At 40.8% G+C, this 14,402-nt stretch overlaps 2 protein-coding genes and 1 long non-coding RNA gene across 3 annotated transcripts; all 3 read left to right on the top strand.

Moving 5' to 3' along the window:
• The first annotated feature begins 5,232 nt into the window (after positions 1-5,232).
• Positions 5,233-9,354, top strand: LOC103706644 (L-ascorbate peroxidase, cytosolic). Its single transcript, XM_039133047.1, has 9 exons — positions 5,233-5,442; positions 5,550-5,724; positions 5,830-5,895; positions 7,494-7,542; positions 8,118-8,200; positions 8,317-8,396; positions 8,613-8,715; positions 8,821-8,879; positions 9,033-9,354. Exons 1-9 carry the CDS (start codon positions 5,324-5,326, stop codon positions 9,046-9,048), a joined length of 750 nt encoding a protein of 249 aa, XP_038988975.1. The 5' UTR covers positions 5,233-5,323; the 3' UTR covers positions 9,049-9,354.
• A 1,740-nt stretch (positions 9,355-11,094) lies between these two features.
• On the top strand, positions 11,095-11,852 carry LOC120112948. The gene is made up of 4 exons (XM_039133166.1): positions 11,095-11,109; positions 11,203-11,352; positions 11,457-11,521; positions 11,684-11,852. The coding sequence occupies exons 1-4, from the start codon at positions 11,095-11,097 to the stop codon at positions 11,847-11,849; spliced, it is 396 nt and encodes a 131-aa protein (XP_038989094.1). The 3' UTR covers positions 11,850-11,852.
• A 1,856-nt stretch (positions 11,853-13,708) lies between these two features.
• LOC103706645 lies at positions 13,709-14,313 on the top strand. The gene is made up of 3 exons (XR_005514579.1): positions 13,709-13,914; positions 13,991-14,066; positions 14,230-14,313. It is a non-coding gene; the product is annotated as an uncharacterized LOC103706645 (long non-coding RNA).
• The last annotated feature ends 89 nt before the right edge of the window (positions 14,314-14,402 follow it).

Below are 14,402 nucleotides of genomic sequence, written 5' to 3'. Positions count from 1 at the left end.
AGCGCCGCTCCACCCTCCGCGACCACCCGCAGCGCCGCCCGCCCTCGCCGTCTCCGTCTCCAGCCGCCCCTGCCTCTGTCGTCGCCATCTGAGCTCCACCTCCCCGCAGCACCGCCGCCGCCCCCGCCTCCTCTGTCACCCTTGCTTCCGCCGGCCATCACCACCACCATCCCGATCCTCCCACTCCTTCACTTCACACTAGGCCCTCGGGCCCATCCCACCAAAACTCCCCCTCTTCTAATCCATCAGGCCCGCAGCCCTCCACTGACCGCACTACTCGGGCCCAAATTATTAGGCCCGCAGCCATCAAGCCCTTCACCAATTCCTTCTCCTCCCTTCTTCAATTTAAGGGCCCAACGTGCCTTTTCTTATACAAACCCACACCATTAGGCCCAGCAGGCCATCAGGCCAATATCTTACAGACCCACCAATTAAATTGTCAAGTCTGCAAATTGCTGAAGTCAAATTCAATTCGCCAATTAGAGAGTCCATCAATTGCAACCGCACCCCTGATCGTCGCCCCAACCCAGGTTAGGTTTCTTCTCTTACCGAAAATTCTATTTGTTTGTCTAAATTTAGTATCAATTAACTCTTAAGTGCTCTATTGATATTACTCATTGAAAATTTCACAACACCCACTCCAGATAACACCAAAACCGTAGCAGTGGCTATCTTTGTTATTAATTGTAGGGCTATCTAATCTTTGGAAGTTCTTTGAGGCTCTGTGCAGTCCTGCAACACACTAAAAACTAGTACTATTTGACTGCAACTATTTACCTGAATTTAGTACGTAATTTAAAACCAATTTCAATTGCTAGAGTTAGCTTCTAATTATATTGAGCATGTACTTTGCAATTTCAAATTACTTTCATGCATTAAGTCTACTTAGAAACCTCTAGAGTTGGTAGGATCATACATATATTCATTCATTTTATGCATCTATGTAGTGGTCGTGTTGCATCTCATTCTGAGTCCCAATTAGACATGGATTCCAAAATCGAAGTCCTATTAAAGGCTATCCAAAACACCACTGCCCAGGTCTAAGCCAATAATTTTTGAATTCATGACCTAACCACAATGTCCACCCAGGTTAATGCTTGACTTGATTCAATTGAGGCTTCACTTCAGAGGGTTATTGAACCCAAGGAAGCCAGTGCCTCCCATTTATCGGGTCTTGAAGGGGATGAAACCCTAGAACATATCCTAGAACAACAAGGCTCTATTCGGCAGGGCAATTTTGGTAATAGGTCTGTTCTAGATCATCATGATACCTACCCTCGCCCTAGAGGACCTGGTCCCTTCCCTAATGTTGATAGAGGTTACCGATATAACGTATAACTCAGAGAACCTCATGACCCTGATGAAGATGTAATGAGAGGCATTAAGGTTGAAGCCCCCACTTTTGACGGTCGTCTTGACCCGAAAGTCTTCTCATATTGGTTACACGAAATGGGCCACTTCTTTGAGTGGTACAATTTGTCTGACAACAAGAAGGTTCGGTTTGCCAGAATGAAGCTCATCGGTCGAGCTAAGCTTTTCTGGCAAAGCACCGAACATCTGTTCGCTAGGAGACATCAACATATAATAACTGATTGGGTAGAGATGAAAGAGAGATTTAAAGAAAAATACCTACCCCTTAACTACTAAGACGATCTTCTTGACCAATGGAACACTAAGTTCACATTTATAAGGCACCCTGACACACAGAGCACTTTCACGGGCCCTAATTCCTCAGGGCCCAAACCTTCTGTAGGGTCCACTACTCCTAGGCCCCCTCCTACTGCTTATGTTCCAAGCCGAGACACTAACGACAAGAGAATTCTTGGTGAGTCTCCCAAACCACATTCCAAAATTCGGTATTACAAATGCCAAAGTTTTAGTCGCGTTGTCTCCCAATGTGCTAACAAATCTTTCGTTATTGCTCAGTAAGAGCTGAGAGGTGACACAAATGACTTAGAGGAGCAAATCTATGAACCAAACTTCAATGACATTCAGGACATTGAGGAAGAGTGTGATGACAACCCTGAAACCCTAGGATGCACCCACACTACACCTAGCTCGCTTGCACAGTCAGATAGCAAGCCTGACCAGTCCACCATGAGTGTAGTTAGATGTGCCCTCGTACAACCCATCGAAACTGATGTTAGGATTTCTGAGCCTGTATATGCATTTACACAACACATGCATAAGTTGCATCAGAAAATTCATAAGGGCATTTATGCATGTACTGCTCAATATAAGATGCAAGCTGATTTCCATGCTAAAAATTTCAAACTTGGGATTACGTAATGATCCGTCTTAAGGAATTGCAGTCTTTTAGTATTGGACCATTTAGGGTGTTGCACAAGGATGGCACTGACGCCTATACCATTGACTTTCCATTTGATTTTGGTTATAGCCTTACTCTTGATATTAAAAATTTGGTTGCACGCCATGTTGACTCTTTTGCTGCACACTCTTCTGCACCCGATGTTTATCCTATTATTGATTCCATGCCATCTTTATTTCCTTTTCTCCTCCATCGAGCACAAAAAGAGTATATTCATTCCATTTTAGCCGAGCAAATAGTTTTTGACACTGATGGAGGCATCCAGCGTTTTCTGGTTCGTTGGCGTGGACGACCAAAGTCCGGTTATACTTGGATCCAGCATGAGGAGAGACCGTCGATTGATCCGGACTTGTTGGAGTATTACCGGAGCTTTACCGAGCCGCTTTCATCGAGGTCGATTTCTTTCCACCCGGGGAGAATTGGTGCAGACACCAGTGCCAGGTCAGCCGGTCGCCACAGGATCCAGCCAGCTCAGCGGGTCTCGACCGATTCAGCCAGCCTGATTTTATTTTAGATTGATTTATTTTAGTTGGATTTATTTTATGTTGATTGGGTTTGTTTGCATATTGTCATTTGGGTTTATTTGCATATGTCATTTTAGGGCCTTTTTGGAATTGTTTTATTTGTAGGGGTTTATTTGTTATTTTGTGACCCTATATATATGGGTCCATCTTCATGTTTAGGGTTTTTGATGAATGATTAATGAAAATTAGCCTCTTTGTCTTATTCTTCCCCCTCCTCTTCTTCCTTCTTTCCTCTCCTTTCTGCAGTTGTCCTGCATCATATGCTTAGCCTAAAAGGCCACATCACCACTCATCACAGTCTACATGTTCCGAAACAAGGAGAGTTGGCTTAGAATATTGACTCACAGACCAAAAGATGGCTCCATGACTGAGACTCGAGTATTTTATTAATAAAATGGTGCAAGAGGCCATCACATATTTTATTAGAGAAAAATGAGTACAAAAGGAGAGGCCAAAAGACAAAAAGAACAAGTAAGAGAAAAATAACAAGAAAGGAAAACGCAAGGGAAGATTAGGGGAGCCACTTTACCGGCCCCAACATCTCCTAGGCTAGCTCATAAAATATCCACCACTCCCATGAAGCCAACCATCAAGATGTACAAAGACCCAACCCTCATTCCACCGGAAGTTCGAAATTTAAAATTAAGGAGAGGAGCTAATTGGACTCCTCGTCTCCTCCCCTATATCACGGAGAGTATGAGGTGAGGTGCCCCACCTCACAAAAATTCACTCCTTGTTCAAACTTAAAAAGACCAGCATATTTATTTATTTTTACAGAAATAAACTTTTTTAAGCTTATAATTGTATTTGATTGTGGGATCAATTAACTCATAGAACATAAGTAAATAAATTGCTTTGCTACGTAGGATAAAATAATCAGTTCAAGAACAAAAGAAAAAAATATCTCCACTTATTCTCCAAAAAAATATTATTTTAGCATCTACCAAGTCCCCCGCGCCCGTCCCGCCAGCCAAGACACAACTAAACGGAGCCTATGAAAACACTCGCTTGTAGGACTACCTACAAGAACATATTTGAGTGCAAACTAACTTATATTTGCATATATCTATTATCTATATATGTTCAACAATTAAGACATGTCTCTCCTAAATAAAAATTATAGACATATGCATTTCATTGGGCGACAGGCACAAGGGCTCGGTGAAGTCCAAAATAAATTATTTCTATAGGAAAATGAGAAAAGACGCTCTTGCTGCTTCTTCTTCTTTCTCTCTCTCTCTCTTCTTTTCTTTTCTTTTTTTTTTTCTTTTCGCTAAAACGGGCATTTTATACATCACGGATACAAATACATCCAATCGAATCAGAAAATAAAAGATCCCGAAGTGCTCCAGACATCTCTCCCTTCCCGTCCATAGAGTGCCTTCTGAGTAGCTCGCTACATATGCCGCCACTTAATTAGCCGCCATGTTAGTTTCGCAATATACATGCGTAGCTTGAAATTTAATGACCTTGCTCATCATCATCCAAATATCGCGGAAAAAGAGATGAACTCCGCCGTTATTACTCGGGCCCTGTCGGATCCGACTAATCACCATAGCCGAATCACCCTTCAGTATGATTGAACTCGTCTGAAGCATCCGCCACGCGTAACACATGTCCATCTAGATCGTCCGCAGCTCTGCTCTAGAAACTGAAGCATCAAAAATCTGACAGTCTCCTACTGCTACCGCACTAGAGCTCGGATTTCTGATGATGAATTCTTTATTATTATTATTATTTTTTTAAAAAAAATGAATCATCAAAATTGATCGTGTGGAAACTTGGGGCTTCTTCTGCAACGCCGAAATGGAGAGCTGCCCATTCCCCACGGACCATGAAATTATCTTTGACCAGTCAACAGCTCCTGCACGTGGCCCTCCGCAGCGCAGGACACCACGATCAATTCAAATGAATGTGCACGGCACGAGCCCAGCACCAGCATAAATAAATAAATTACCCGAAAAATCGGCTCGGACAACGCCAACGTGGCACGACGAATGTCCGGAGCCGAGTCAACAGCCCAACCACTGATCTCGCGCCACGTGTCTCCCAGCGTTTCGATTTTCACCCCATTTTGTACGACGGAATCATCGTCCCCCGCACCGCTTCACACTGGCGTTCCTTGCTTCACCTGGCTCCGGCCGGCCTCCTGCCTTCTTTTCCACCCAAAGGAGTAAATGATATAATTACCCCAGCGTTTATTACATTCCGTTTAAAAAATGACCCACCAACCACGGCATGCGAGCCGCACATCCACCACCATACCTCCGATCCCAGCCGTCGATGTGCAGAAAAAAATAACAGCCGCACGTTACGCTCTATCGGACGGTGGGAAACGGCCTACTAGAATGTTCCGTCTCTGAGGAACGACGCCTATATAAGGTGTCCTCCTCGTTCCTCAGCGTGTGGCAGCCTCTCCGTCCTCTCTTTTTCGTGCAACGCGCGGCGATTCAAGAAGCCCGGCAACGCGATGGGGAAGGCATACCCGAAAGTGAGCGAGGAGTACCAGAAGGCCGTCGAGAAGTGCAAGAGGAAGCTCCGCGGCTTCATCGCCGAGAAGAACTGCGCCCCCTTGATGGTTCGCATCGCGTATGATCCATCGATCTCCATCGCTCTCTTTTTTTTTTCGTATTTCTTTGTATCTTTTCATGGAATAATGAATTAAGAAGTGGCTCTTTTTTTTTACGAAAAAATAGATGGCACTCGGCGGGGACTTACGACGTCAAGACGAAGACGGGAGGGCCGTTTGGGACGATGAGGTTCCCGGCGGAGTTGGCTCACGGAGCAAATAGCGGTCTGGAGATCGCCGTCAGGCTGCTGGAGCCGATCAAGGAGCAGTTCCCTATCCTCTCCTACGGCGACTTCTACCAGGTCCGTTTTCTTGGATCTGTTTCGAAAAAAATGCTATATTTAGTTGCGCCTATGTTTCTTGATTTCTTTTATTTATATGCTTTTCTTGTCCTTAAAATATTGCAGCTTGCTGGGGTCGTAGCTGTGGAGGTCACGGGAGGGCCGGAGATCCCCTTCCATCCCGGAAGGGAGGTATACCTCTCTCTCTCTCTCTCTCATGTATATAAGTATTAAAGTGTTTGAGATGGTTGGATCTAGGTTTGGCAGCAGCACTTAGATTAGACAAGACTGAGATGGGAAGGTAATTAAAGAGAGTAAGGTGATGCCGCTGCTGGATTTTTCCTTTTTCGCCCAAATAGATTATTCATAGAAAAAATAGTTGAAATATACGTTTGACTAAGTAATTTTAAGAAAATACTGGTTTTATTTGTGAACAGTAAATATATTGCTGTGTTTTTGTGGATTCTATATGAATATTTGAAAACAAAAAAATGAGTAACATTTGACAATATTCCGAAGTTCTAATGAGTGGATATTTGTAGTTGGGTGTTACAGAAGTGGATGTAATTTTCTTTTTCTTTTTTTGAAATTGATTTTTTTTTTTTTTTGGGAAATGCCCTGAGATAAGAAGCTGATAGATGATGCCAATAAATTCTGAGATTTACAGATAATTATGTGAATAGTTCTCCGGTTTATTCTGAAAACAATTTTTTGTTTGTTTTTTGGCAGTGGAGGCAAGTTCCTTCATCATCGCAAATTTCAAATCGATTGCATTTATTATTTATAAGTGGGTAGTTGAAAATAAATGTCAAATAAACATGTTGGGTCTTCTAAAGTTTCTAATTATGTTCTTGAATTTGACGGTATGACAAATAGAACAAACATAATTGTGGAAGGTTTGTAGACAGAGTGGTCCATTATGGTTGGAACAAAGGTTAGGTGGACTTGCAGTCTTGCACGACCTATGTAGAAATGGTGGCGTTATGGGTATAAACAAGAAAAACAAGTTCTTTTGATAACTACCGACATACTATGTTTTCAACTATATTTTGAAAAATTAGCATCAAATTGATTTTCTTGCAAATCATAACAGTACGAAGTTGACAGTATAGTTAATGTATTTGCTTGCATATAAGTTATTGCTACATATCAGAGCAATTCATTATTCACTAATAGTTTTATAGAATGCCATTCTTAACTTACAATTTGAGGAGTGAAAGACCATTGGTATCTTTTCTTCTTGCATATATGATCTAACGATCCAAGGTGATTTGAAGGCCTACGAAACAACGAAACAGCTTTTTCACATATGAGGGTAAGGCTATGTACACCCACCCCAGGATGACAGTAGCCTCGTGCATTAGGCTGCCGGTTATGATCTAATGATCTACTCAAATTATAACTTTAGGAAAAAAAGACAAATTTTGGATTACATGTTTTATGTATTATTTAAATCTTAAATCTTAAAGATTTAAATATTAAATCTTAAATGTCCTGTCTGTTGGGCTCTTCCATGTCTGCTCGGTAGGCTTTCGTGCATTATAAACTTGATGTTAAATTATTATACCCGTCATCTTCAAAGAGTTGGATTTAAATAGTCTACTCTTTGATGTAACAAGTGGTCTTATAATGTTATTGCGATCACTGCTGCCAAGCCCTAAAAAATATTAATAAGACTAGCCTCCCAAATGACCGGATTAGTTAAGATCGTTAGTATATGTTTCTGGGTTTTTCTTTATTTGATTGGATGTAGGTCGGTTGTATTGATAATTGGCACCTGTTTGTTTCAGGACAAGTCTGAACCACCTGAGGAAGGCCGCCTGCCTGATGCCACCAAGGGTATGCTTTCTTTTTTCAATGTATATTAAATAATATTTATGAATTCATTGGTTTATTTGTCTTCGTAACTTCTAGCCAACAATTGCTTCTAATACCGATTTTGTACATTTAGCTTAACGGCCATATCAATGTTGTACTCCTACTAGCATGCTTAACAGACCAAGTTGGACAAAACTAAACCCCTCATCTTAGCATAGGAAGGTCCTCATGCTGCATGTTGTTACGCACTTATGTAGAGCCTATATATCAGGGTGTAAGAGGGGATGGAGTTTGAGATGGCCGTCTTGGTATTTTGGAAAATTATCTGTTTATTATACGTGAATTTGTATTATATATACAATATTCATATGATTTAGCAAATGTAGAATTCCAATCACACCTTCTTTGAAAGTGTATTAAGCGATTCCCATTATAGTTGTCAGAAGAGTTTGCTATCACTGCCTTTTAACTTTGGGAGTTCCATGTGCTGTTCTTGTCACAGATGACAGCCACTGATCCCGATGTCAACTAGATTTTTGTCGCTGTTGCCACAAAAAGGGTCGTAACTGTTTTGGTATTTTTTTTGTATCTTTCAGGTTCTGATCATCTTAGGGATGTATTTGGTCACATGGGTCTGAGTGATCAGGATATAGTTGCGTTGTCTGGTGGTCACACACTGGTAAATTATTGCTTGTATTATGGGGGAAAAAAAAAATCAGCTGTTGCTTTTTTTCTTTTTTTTTTTATTCTTATAAAACAATGTTGCCATGTTGGAATTGCTGTTGGAATTTTTAGGGAAGATGCCACAAGGAGCGATCTGGTTTTGAGGGAGCCTGGACTTCAAATCCTCTTATATTTGATAACTCATACTTCAAGTAAGATCAATTCATCTTACCCCCAAAAAAGTAAATTTAGTTCATTTTGTAAATAATCCCAGAGTACATTTGATGAAAACCATTGTTTGCATAATTAAGTTTGTGTGGTTGGTCTTTTAATTGTTGAAAAGGATATCTCTATTCTATCTGTCAATAGTTTGGCAATCTATTTGCTTCAGCATGGAGGGAATGATTCTTGTATGTTTGCTGTCACAGGGAACTCCTGAGTGGAGATAAAGAAGGCCTTCTCCAGCTGCCATCCGACAAGGCCCTTCTAACTGATCCTGTTTTCCGCCCTCTTGTGGAAAAATATGCTGCTGTATGTGCTCTTAGCTTTTACATATTCTCTATGTACTGTGTAGCTATTTTCGGTCGGGGAATCATTGTTGAATTCTTATTGTTGGCGTGGCTATCATGCTCTCAGGATGAGGATGCTTTCTTTGTTGACTATGCTGAAGCCCATCTTAAGCTTTCGGAGCTGGGGTATGTGTTGTAGCATCTCCAAAGCTATTATTATATTTGAGGGCAACCCCTCCCACACACACACAAAAGCAGCAGCAATCATATATGGTCTTGGGATGCTTCAGGAAGGAGCTTTATTGTTTTGTTTAACATTGTTTTATTTGCCCTTTCCAGATATGTTGAGGCTTAAGAGATGGATCGGTGGATGTAGCAGGTTGTTTTGTGCTGGTTTGAGATGCTATCTTGCAAGTAGAAGTAGATCATTGTGAGAAGCATCTTTACAATAAGATTCCGGTTGTGGTTGCCTATCTTTTGTTAATGTTTGTGTTTGGTGGTATTGCCAACTTTTTGCTGCATCACCATGCATTGTCCTCTCTACCACGAGCATCTTAATCAGTCTTAATGATACTCGGTGGTATTTCATGGTTTAATGATTTTAATATGTGAAAGGAATTGTGGGGTTGGCAAGTTTAAGTGTCCAATCATTTGCACGGAATTATCTTTGGCTGAGGTAGACCAAGCTTTAGATTTGCTTGAGCTCTGATCTTGGATTTGTTTACAGCAAACATCAAACGTTCGCTATTCGAGCCCAAGCACGTTTTGGAGTTCAAGCCTGTTGAAATCACTAAAAGCGAGATAAATTTATTTATATATTTTATATTTTTTTATATGTGGGTCGAATGTTTTTTTAATAGGTGAGTTCAACGTATGAAAATTTTAATAATAAAAGTAAAAAGTGCGGAGAGGGTTCAAATTCAGAACTTCTGTTACGCTTGTCCTAGATTCAGAACTTCTGTTACGCTTGTCCTGGAAGCTTTTTAAAAACCTAAGCTGATAAGATAAAATATATTTATTTATATATTTTATATTTTTTTATAAAGCTAGTCGCAAGAGTAATAGGTGGTAGAATACCAGTTTTTCACGTTTATACCTCCAAATTTCTCAATAATGAATAAAACCAAGGCCTGTTCCGGCATAAGAAGATCTTATTGGCCAATAAGGTCTTCCGAATTTCTCAATAATGAATAAAACTAAGGCCTGTTCCGGCATGAGAAGATCTTATTGGCCAATAAGGTCTTCCGATGGGGCCTAATTATTTGAAGTTGCAGTGAAAACGAAATCTTTGAAAGAGATGGAAAAAAATCAGAGGACTGTTGGGGTGACTGATACCTAAATTTCAAGGATAAAATACATTATCTCAAAAGTAAATTATTAATTTATCCCTGAAAAGTAAGATTGGTTGCCCTGCTTCCTCCCTGTTTCTGCCAAAGGTCGAGAGACCTCATTAGACCGATAACATCTAATATTCAAACAGCTGTTAAATATAATCGTATTCATAAATTTATATATACATATATATATATATATATATATATATATATATATATATATAAATAGAGTCCATAAATTCTTACATCCAAATTGACAAGACTATATCAATCTAACTGGTCAGGCCGGAAACCCTCCCTAAAACAAGAATTTGTTAGTAACCCATCTCGGAAGCACAAATTTGTTAGTTGGATGGGTAGTGCTTAACAGCGGCAATTTATAGCTTGATCGGTTAATCTGATTTGCAAGCTATTTACTTTAAGTAGGTTTAAATTTAATATAAATAGATTTGGATCGTAAATAGATTAATCCGTCTAAATCTAGGTTAGATTCAACTTTAAATGTTTGGTTTATTTTGACTTGCGTAATAATTGAATCAAATTTTTTTAAATTCATTTAATTCATGAAAAACTGCCTAATCCGCCTATAATATGTTTAAATTTTTTAATAAATGAGTTATACGGTCGGATCAAATTACCTATTTAATAAAAAAATAGGTTTAAATTTAAAAAATTGATTAATTTAATAAATAGATTAAATTTGAATTGATAAATTTTTCACTCGATCGACGATTGCTATCCTTGTCTAGCCTGGCAATGTAACGGATGCATCAAATAGGCAGTTACATAGCCCGCGCTACGAACCACGTGTTTTATTTCCGGTACCTCCGTTACATAGCCCAAGCGTTTCGGTGTCGGCGACCGCCTATTGGATCGGCCTTTCGCGCTTGAACCGTCGTATCCAATCGGGGCCCGTAACGGAAATCCGTCTCTCGCTTCTTCTTGCCCGGAGACGAGAGCTCAGTCCTCCGCCTCTCCCTGGTCATTACTTCTTTATTTCAACGAAACACCGGAGAGAGAACGAGGGATTAGGCCCTCGGCTTCTCTTCTTTCGTTCGCAGAAAACGATGGCTTCCACGGCAGTCGCTCGCACTCGATGGTTCCAACGGAGCTCCACCGGCGGCGAGGGCAGGAGAAAACCCACAAAAACCCCTTCCATGGTCGCCATTAGGTAGCGGCGGAGGGCCTTCGAGATAGCCTCCGTCCAAGAAGGAGACTCCCGCAACGGTGGCAACAACGGCATCGGAGCTCTCGAGTTGAATGCCGTCTTCGAAGATCTCCAGCCCGAAATCGCTTTCAAGGACCCTCCGTCGCTACCCAGCAAGGCAAACTTCTCATTTTCCGGCAGTCTCGGCTGTGGTCCTTTGCCTTTTGTTTTCTGCTTTCACCTCTTTTGACGTCAAAATTTCTCAACTGGCGTTTGTTACAGAGCCTCTCTCTGTGTCCGACGTCTCTGGTTCGGTTAACGTGTCTCGTCTGCGGGTCGCGTACCAGGTTCGGAGTTCTTGCACATACTCTGGTTTCAATTGTTCTTTATCTTGTATTCTTGCTCTTCTTTGTATGAGTCGGTATTGATTTCTCGAAATTTATTTTCGCTTGCTGTATTATGGTGCTTGTGCATTGGTGTGGATTGGACAATGGATTTTGGGATTTTAGGGTCTTCCGGGTGCATACGGGGCTTTGTTTCCACCGGGGTGGTCCAGATTCGAAATGCGCGTCGATTAAATTTGGGGACCGGATGCCCCAGGATGCTTTGAAGGGAAGCGCTACTGGTCCACTGGTACCAAGGTGGCGCTGGAGTGACGTACTCACATGTGGGTGAAGAACCCACGGATCGGGGAGTGTATGCAGAAACTTGCGGCCTGCATCGAATATTCTCTGATGGAAGGGGAGCCCAGTGGGAGCTGCTTTGCGGGTAAGGTGTCCTCCCCCTCCCTCCTCCTATCTTTTAACAAAAAAAAAAAAAAAATGGCATACAAGAAGGCGGTTCGATGCGAACTATTCGAAACTGCTTTTGATGTGAGTTTTTGATATTTCTGTTTCTTTTTCTAGATCCTATTTATGTTAAATTGTTTTCATTTTGTCAATGTTGAAATATCTATGTGATCTGATTCATTAGGCATTATGGGAACCAAGTTATGGCTGATATTGTCTGGATTGAAAGGAAAATTATGTTAGTAATATATTGGCCACCTTTTCTACTATGTGGAGAAATCAAGCACTTTGAAGAGGTTTTTGCACTGGAGAAACCGACCTTTTCTATGTGACATCCTCTATATATGTTGAGCATTCAAAAGAAAAACTGCATGAGAGCAAAAGCATGTCTTTTCTGCCTTTGAGAATGCCCATTGCTCGGACCTCCTTCTTTTATTTCAATATAAGTTAAAGGCGCTTGTCCGTTGGGGGGTCATTCCCTCTAGCCGAACGTATGATTTCTTGAGAACTTGTGGATGGAGAGATGTACTCATAGTTTGGTCTATAACATGGATAGAGACTTTAAGCTGCAGGAATTCTCTTTCTTGTTTGACAATGACTACTAAAGACCAGTTTGCTACCATAAAGGTGCACAAAACATTCCGTTTGTGCACAGGTAAGGGAAGCTATAACCATAAAATGTTGCTATGGCTCTTCTTAAATATCAAGGCCTAGTTTTGTGAACCCTTCTTTACAAGTTATGCTTTTTAAGTACCACAACATTGTTGCGGCAAGTTCTTTCATATGTTTACCCGACTTCAATCCATGTTGTTTAGCCCTTCTGATTCTTTTACTGGTTCGCTTGATGAAACACACGACTTTATATCTTACATCCCTGTATCATCTTGGCCACTCTTTTGACATGGCTTCCAATGGATGGCATTGATGATGGAACTCCTAAGCCATGATATCCAGCAATGACTTATCATTTGCTAAGAAGTTTAAAAGGTCAATTTGCAAGGTTTCCATATTATGCTTAGGCTAAAATTATTTTTGTCTTCTTGCAGGCAGTTGAATGGTGGCTTGTTGATTGGGCAGTTCTACCCATTGAAAATTCATTGGGTGGCAGCATCTTACTTCGTCATAAATTGCATATTGTCGGGGAAGTAAAATATGCAGTTTGGCATTGCTTCCTAGTCAACAGTGGTGTAAAATATGAAGATTTAAAAAGAGTTGTCAGCCATTCTCAAGTACACATTGCCTTTGTTTTCAATATATTTGTTTTTCTTTTAGCTGAAAAAGCATTAAAATATCATGTGACTCAGTGCTAACTCAGTTGAACCTCAGGCCCTTTCACAGTGTGAGCAGCTGACAAAATTGGGAGTTGTTAGAGAAGCTGTTGATGATACTGCAGGAGCTGCAAAAGTGAGATGCCATAGCTAGTTTTATGGTCCAATTTTGTTCTTTCTCCGTAATCAATTCCTAAATTTAATGAGCAAAATATTAGAATTCAAGTAACATTTTTGAGATGTCATGTGGATCGAAGTAAAATTCAAGGATGATAAGGAAATTTGAGACTAAAATTTCCAGCTGATCCAAGATTTCTTCTTTTTCTACTGTTGTTTTCCTTCATTTTAAAATTTTATTAAACGTGTTCTCTATCTGGTTTGTTGCTGTCCACAAACTCCAAGTTGCAGGGGCAGTTGCCACTTGCCAGTCCATTGGCTGCTGAAATCTATGGTTTGGATATTCTTGCCCAAGACAGGGCCGGCCCAACCCTTAGGCAACTGAGGCGGTCGCCTAAGGCCCCGGCCCAAAGAAGGTCCACCGCAGGAAATGCCTGAAAGACAAAATGGAAAAAAAAGGCCCCCTGTGAATTCGCCTTAGGCCGGCCCACTGTAGGGAAGGCCTCAAAGACAAAACGGCCTTAGGTCCCCAAATACATTGGGCCGCTCCTGGCCCAAGATATCCAGGTGTTTGCTGTATTCTCATTGATTGGATGCTCATGGATACTTGTGTTTACTTCACTAAAATATTTCTTGTTTATAGATGACGCTGATAATGTCAATCAGTTTATACACTGGGACGAGAACCAATTATTCCGGGTATCGATAAGCCATTTAAGGTATGGTTAGCAGTAGAAGTATCCAGTTATTTTTTAAAGATAACATCATTAAGCTTCCTTTGTATGGAAGCGCAAATTGAACTTATGTTTCAATTACTATATTTCTTGTCCATATCTTTTTTACTTCATCTGACTGATGACACCATTATTCTGTCATTCTCAGACGAGCATAGTTTTCTCTATAGAAGACGGACCTGATGTGCTTTTTAGGGCCGTTGCTGTTTTTACCATGAGAGACATCAATCTTACTAAGGCATGTTTTAACATCTTGTACCACTGCATATGGTTTTGTCATAAGTGCAGTATTAAGCATGTGGACATGCTTTATGATGTAAA

Source organism: Phoenix dactylifera, chromosome 13 (genome assembly GCF_009389715.1).
Source record: "Phoenix dactylifera cultivar Barhee BC4 chromosome 13, palm_55x_up_171113_PBpolish2nd_filt_p, whole genome shotgun sequence".
Taxonomy (NCBI): domain Eukaryota; kingdom Viridiplantae; phylum Streptophyta; class Magnoliopsida; order Arecales; family Arecaceae; genus Phoenix; species Phoenix dactylifera.
This window is presented reverse-complemented; position numbering and strand designations above follow the sequence as displayed.

Coding starts and splice junctions, on each gene's coding strand:
- LOC103706644 (XM_039133047.1), top strand. CDS start 5,324: ATGGGGAAGGCATACCCGAAAGTGAGCGAGGAGTACCAGAAGGCCGTC. Junction 5,725..5,829: donor CCTACGGCGACTTCTACCAG/GTCCGTTTTCTT, acceptor AAAATATTGCAG/CTTGCTGGGGTCGTAGCTGT. Junction 8,716..8,820: donor TTGTGGAAAAATATGCTGCT/GTATGTGCTCTT, acceptor TCATGCTCTCAG/GATGAGGATGCTTTCTTTGT.
- LOC120112948 (XM_039133166.1), top strand. Junction 11,353..11,456: donor CTCCGTCGCTACCCAGCAAG/GCAAACTTCTCA, acceptor CGTTTGTTACAG/AGCCTCTCTCTGTGTCCGAC. Junction 11,522..11,683: donor GTCTGCGGGTCGCGTACCAG/GTTCGGAGTTCT, acceptor TTGGGATTTTAG/GGTCTTCCGGGTGCATACGG.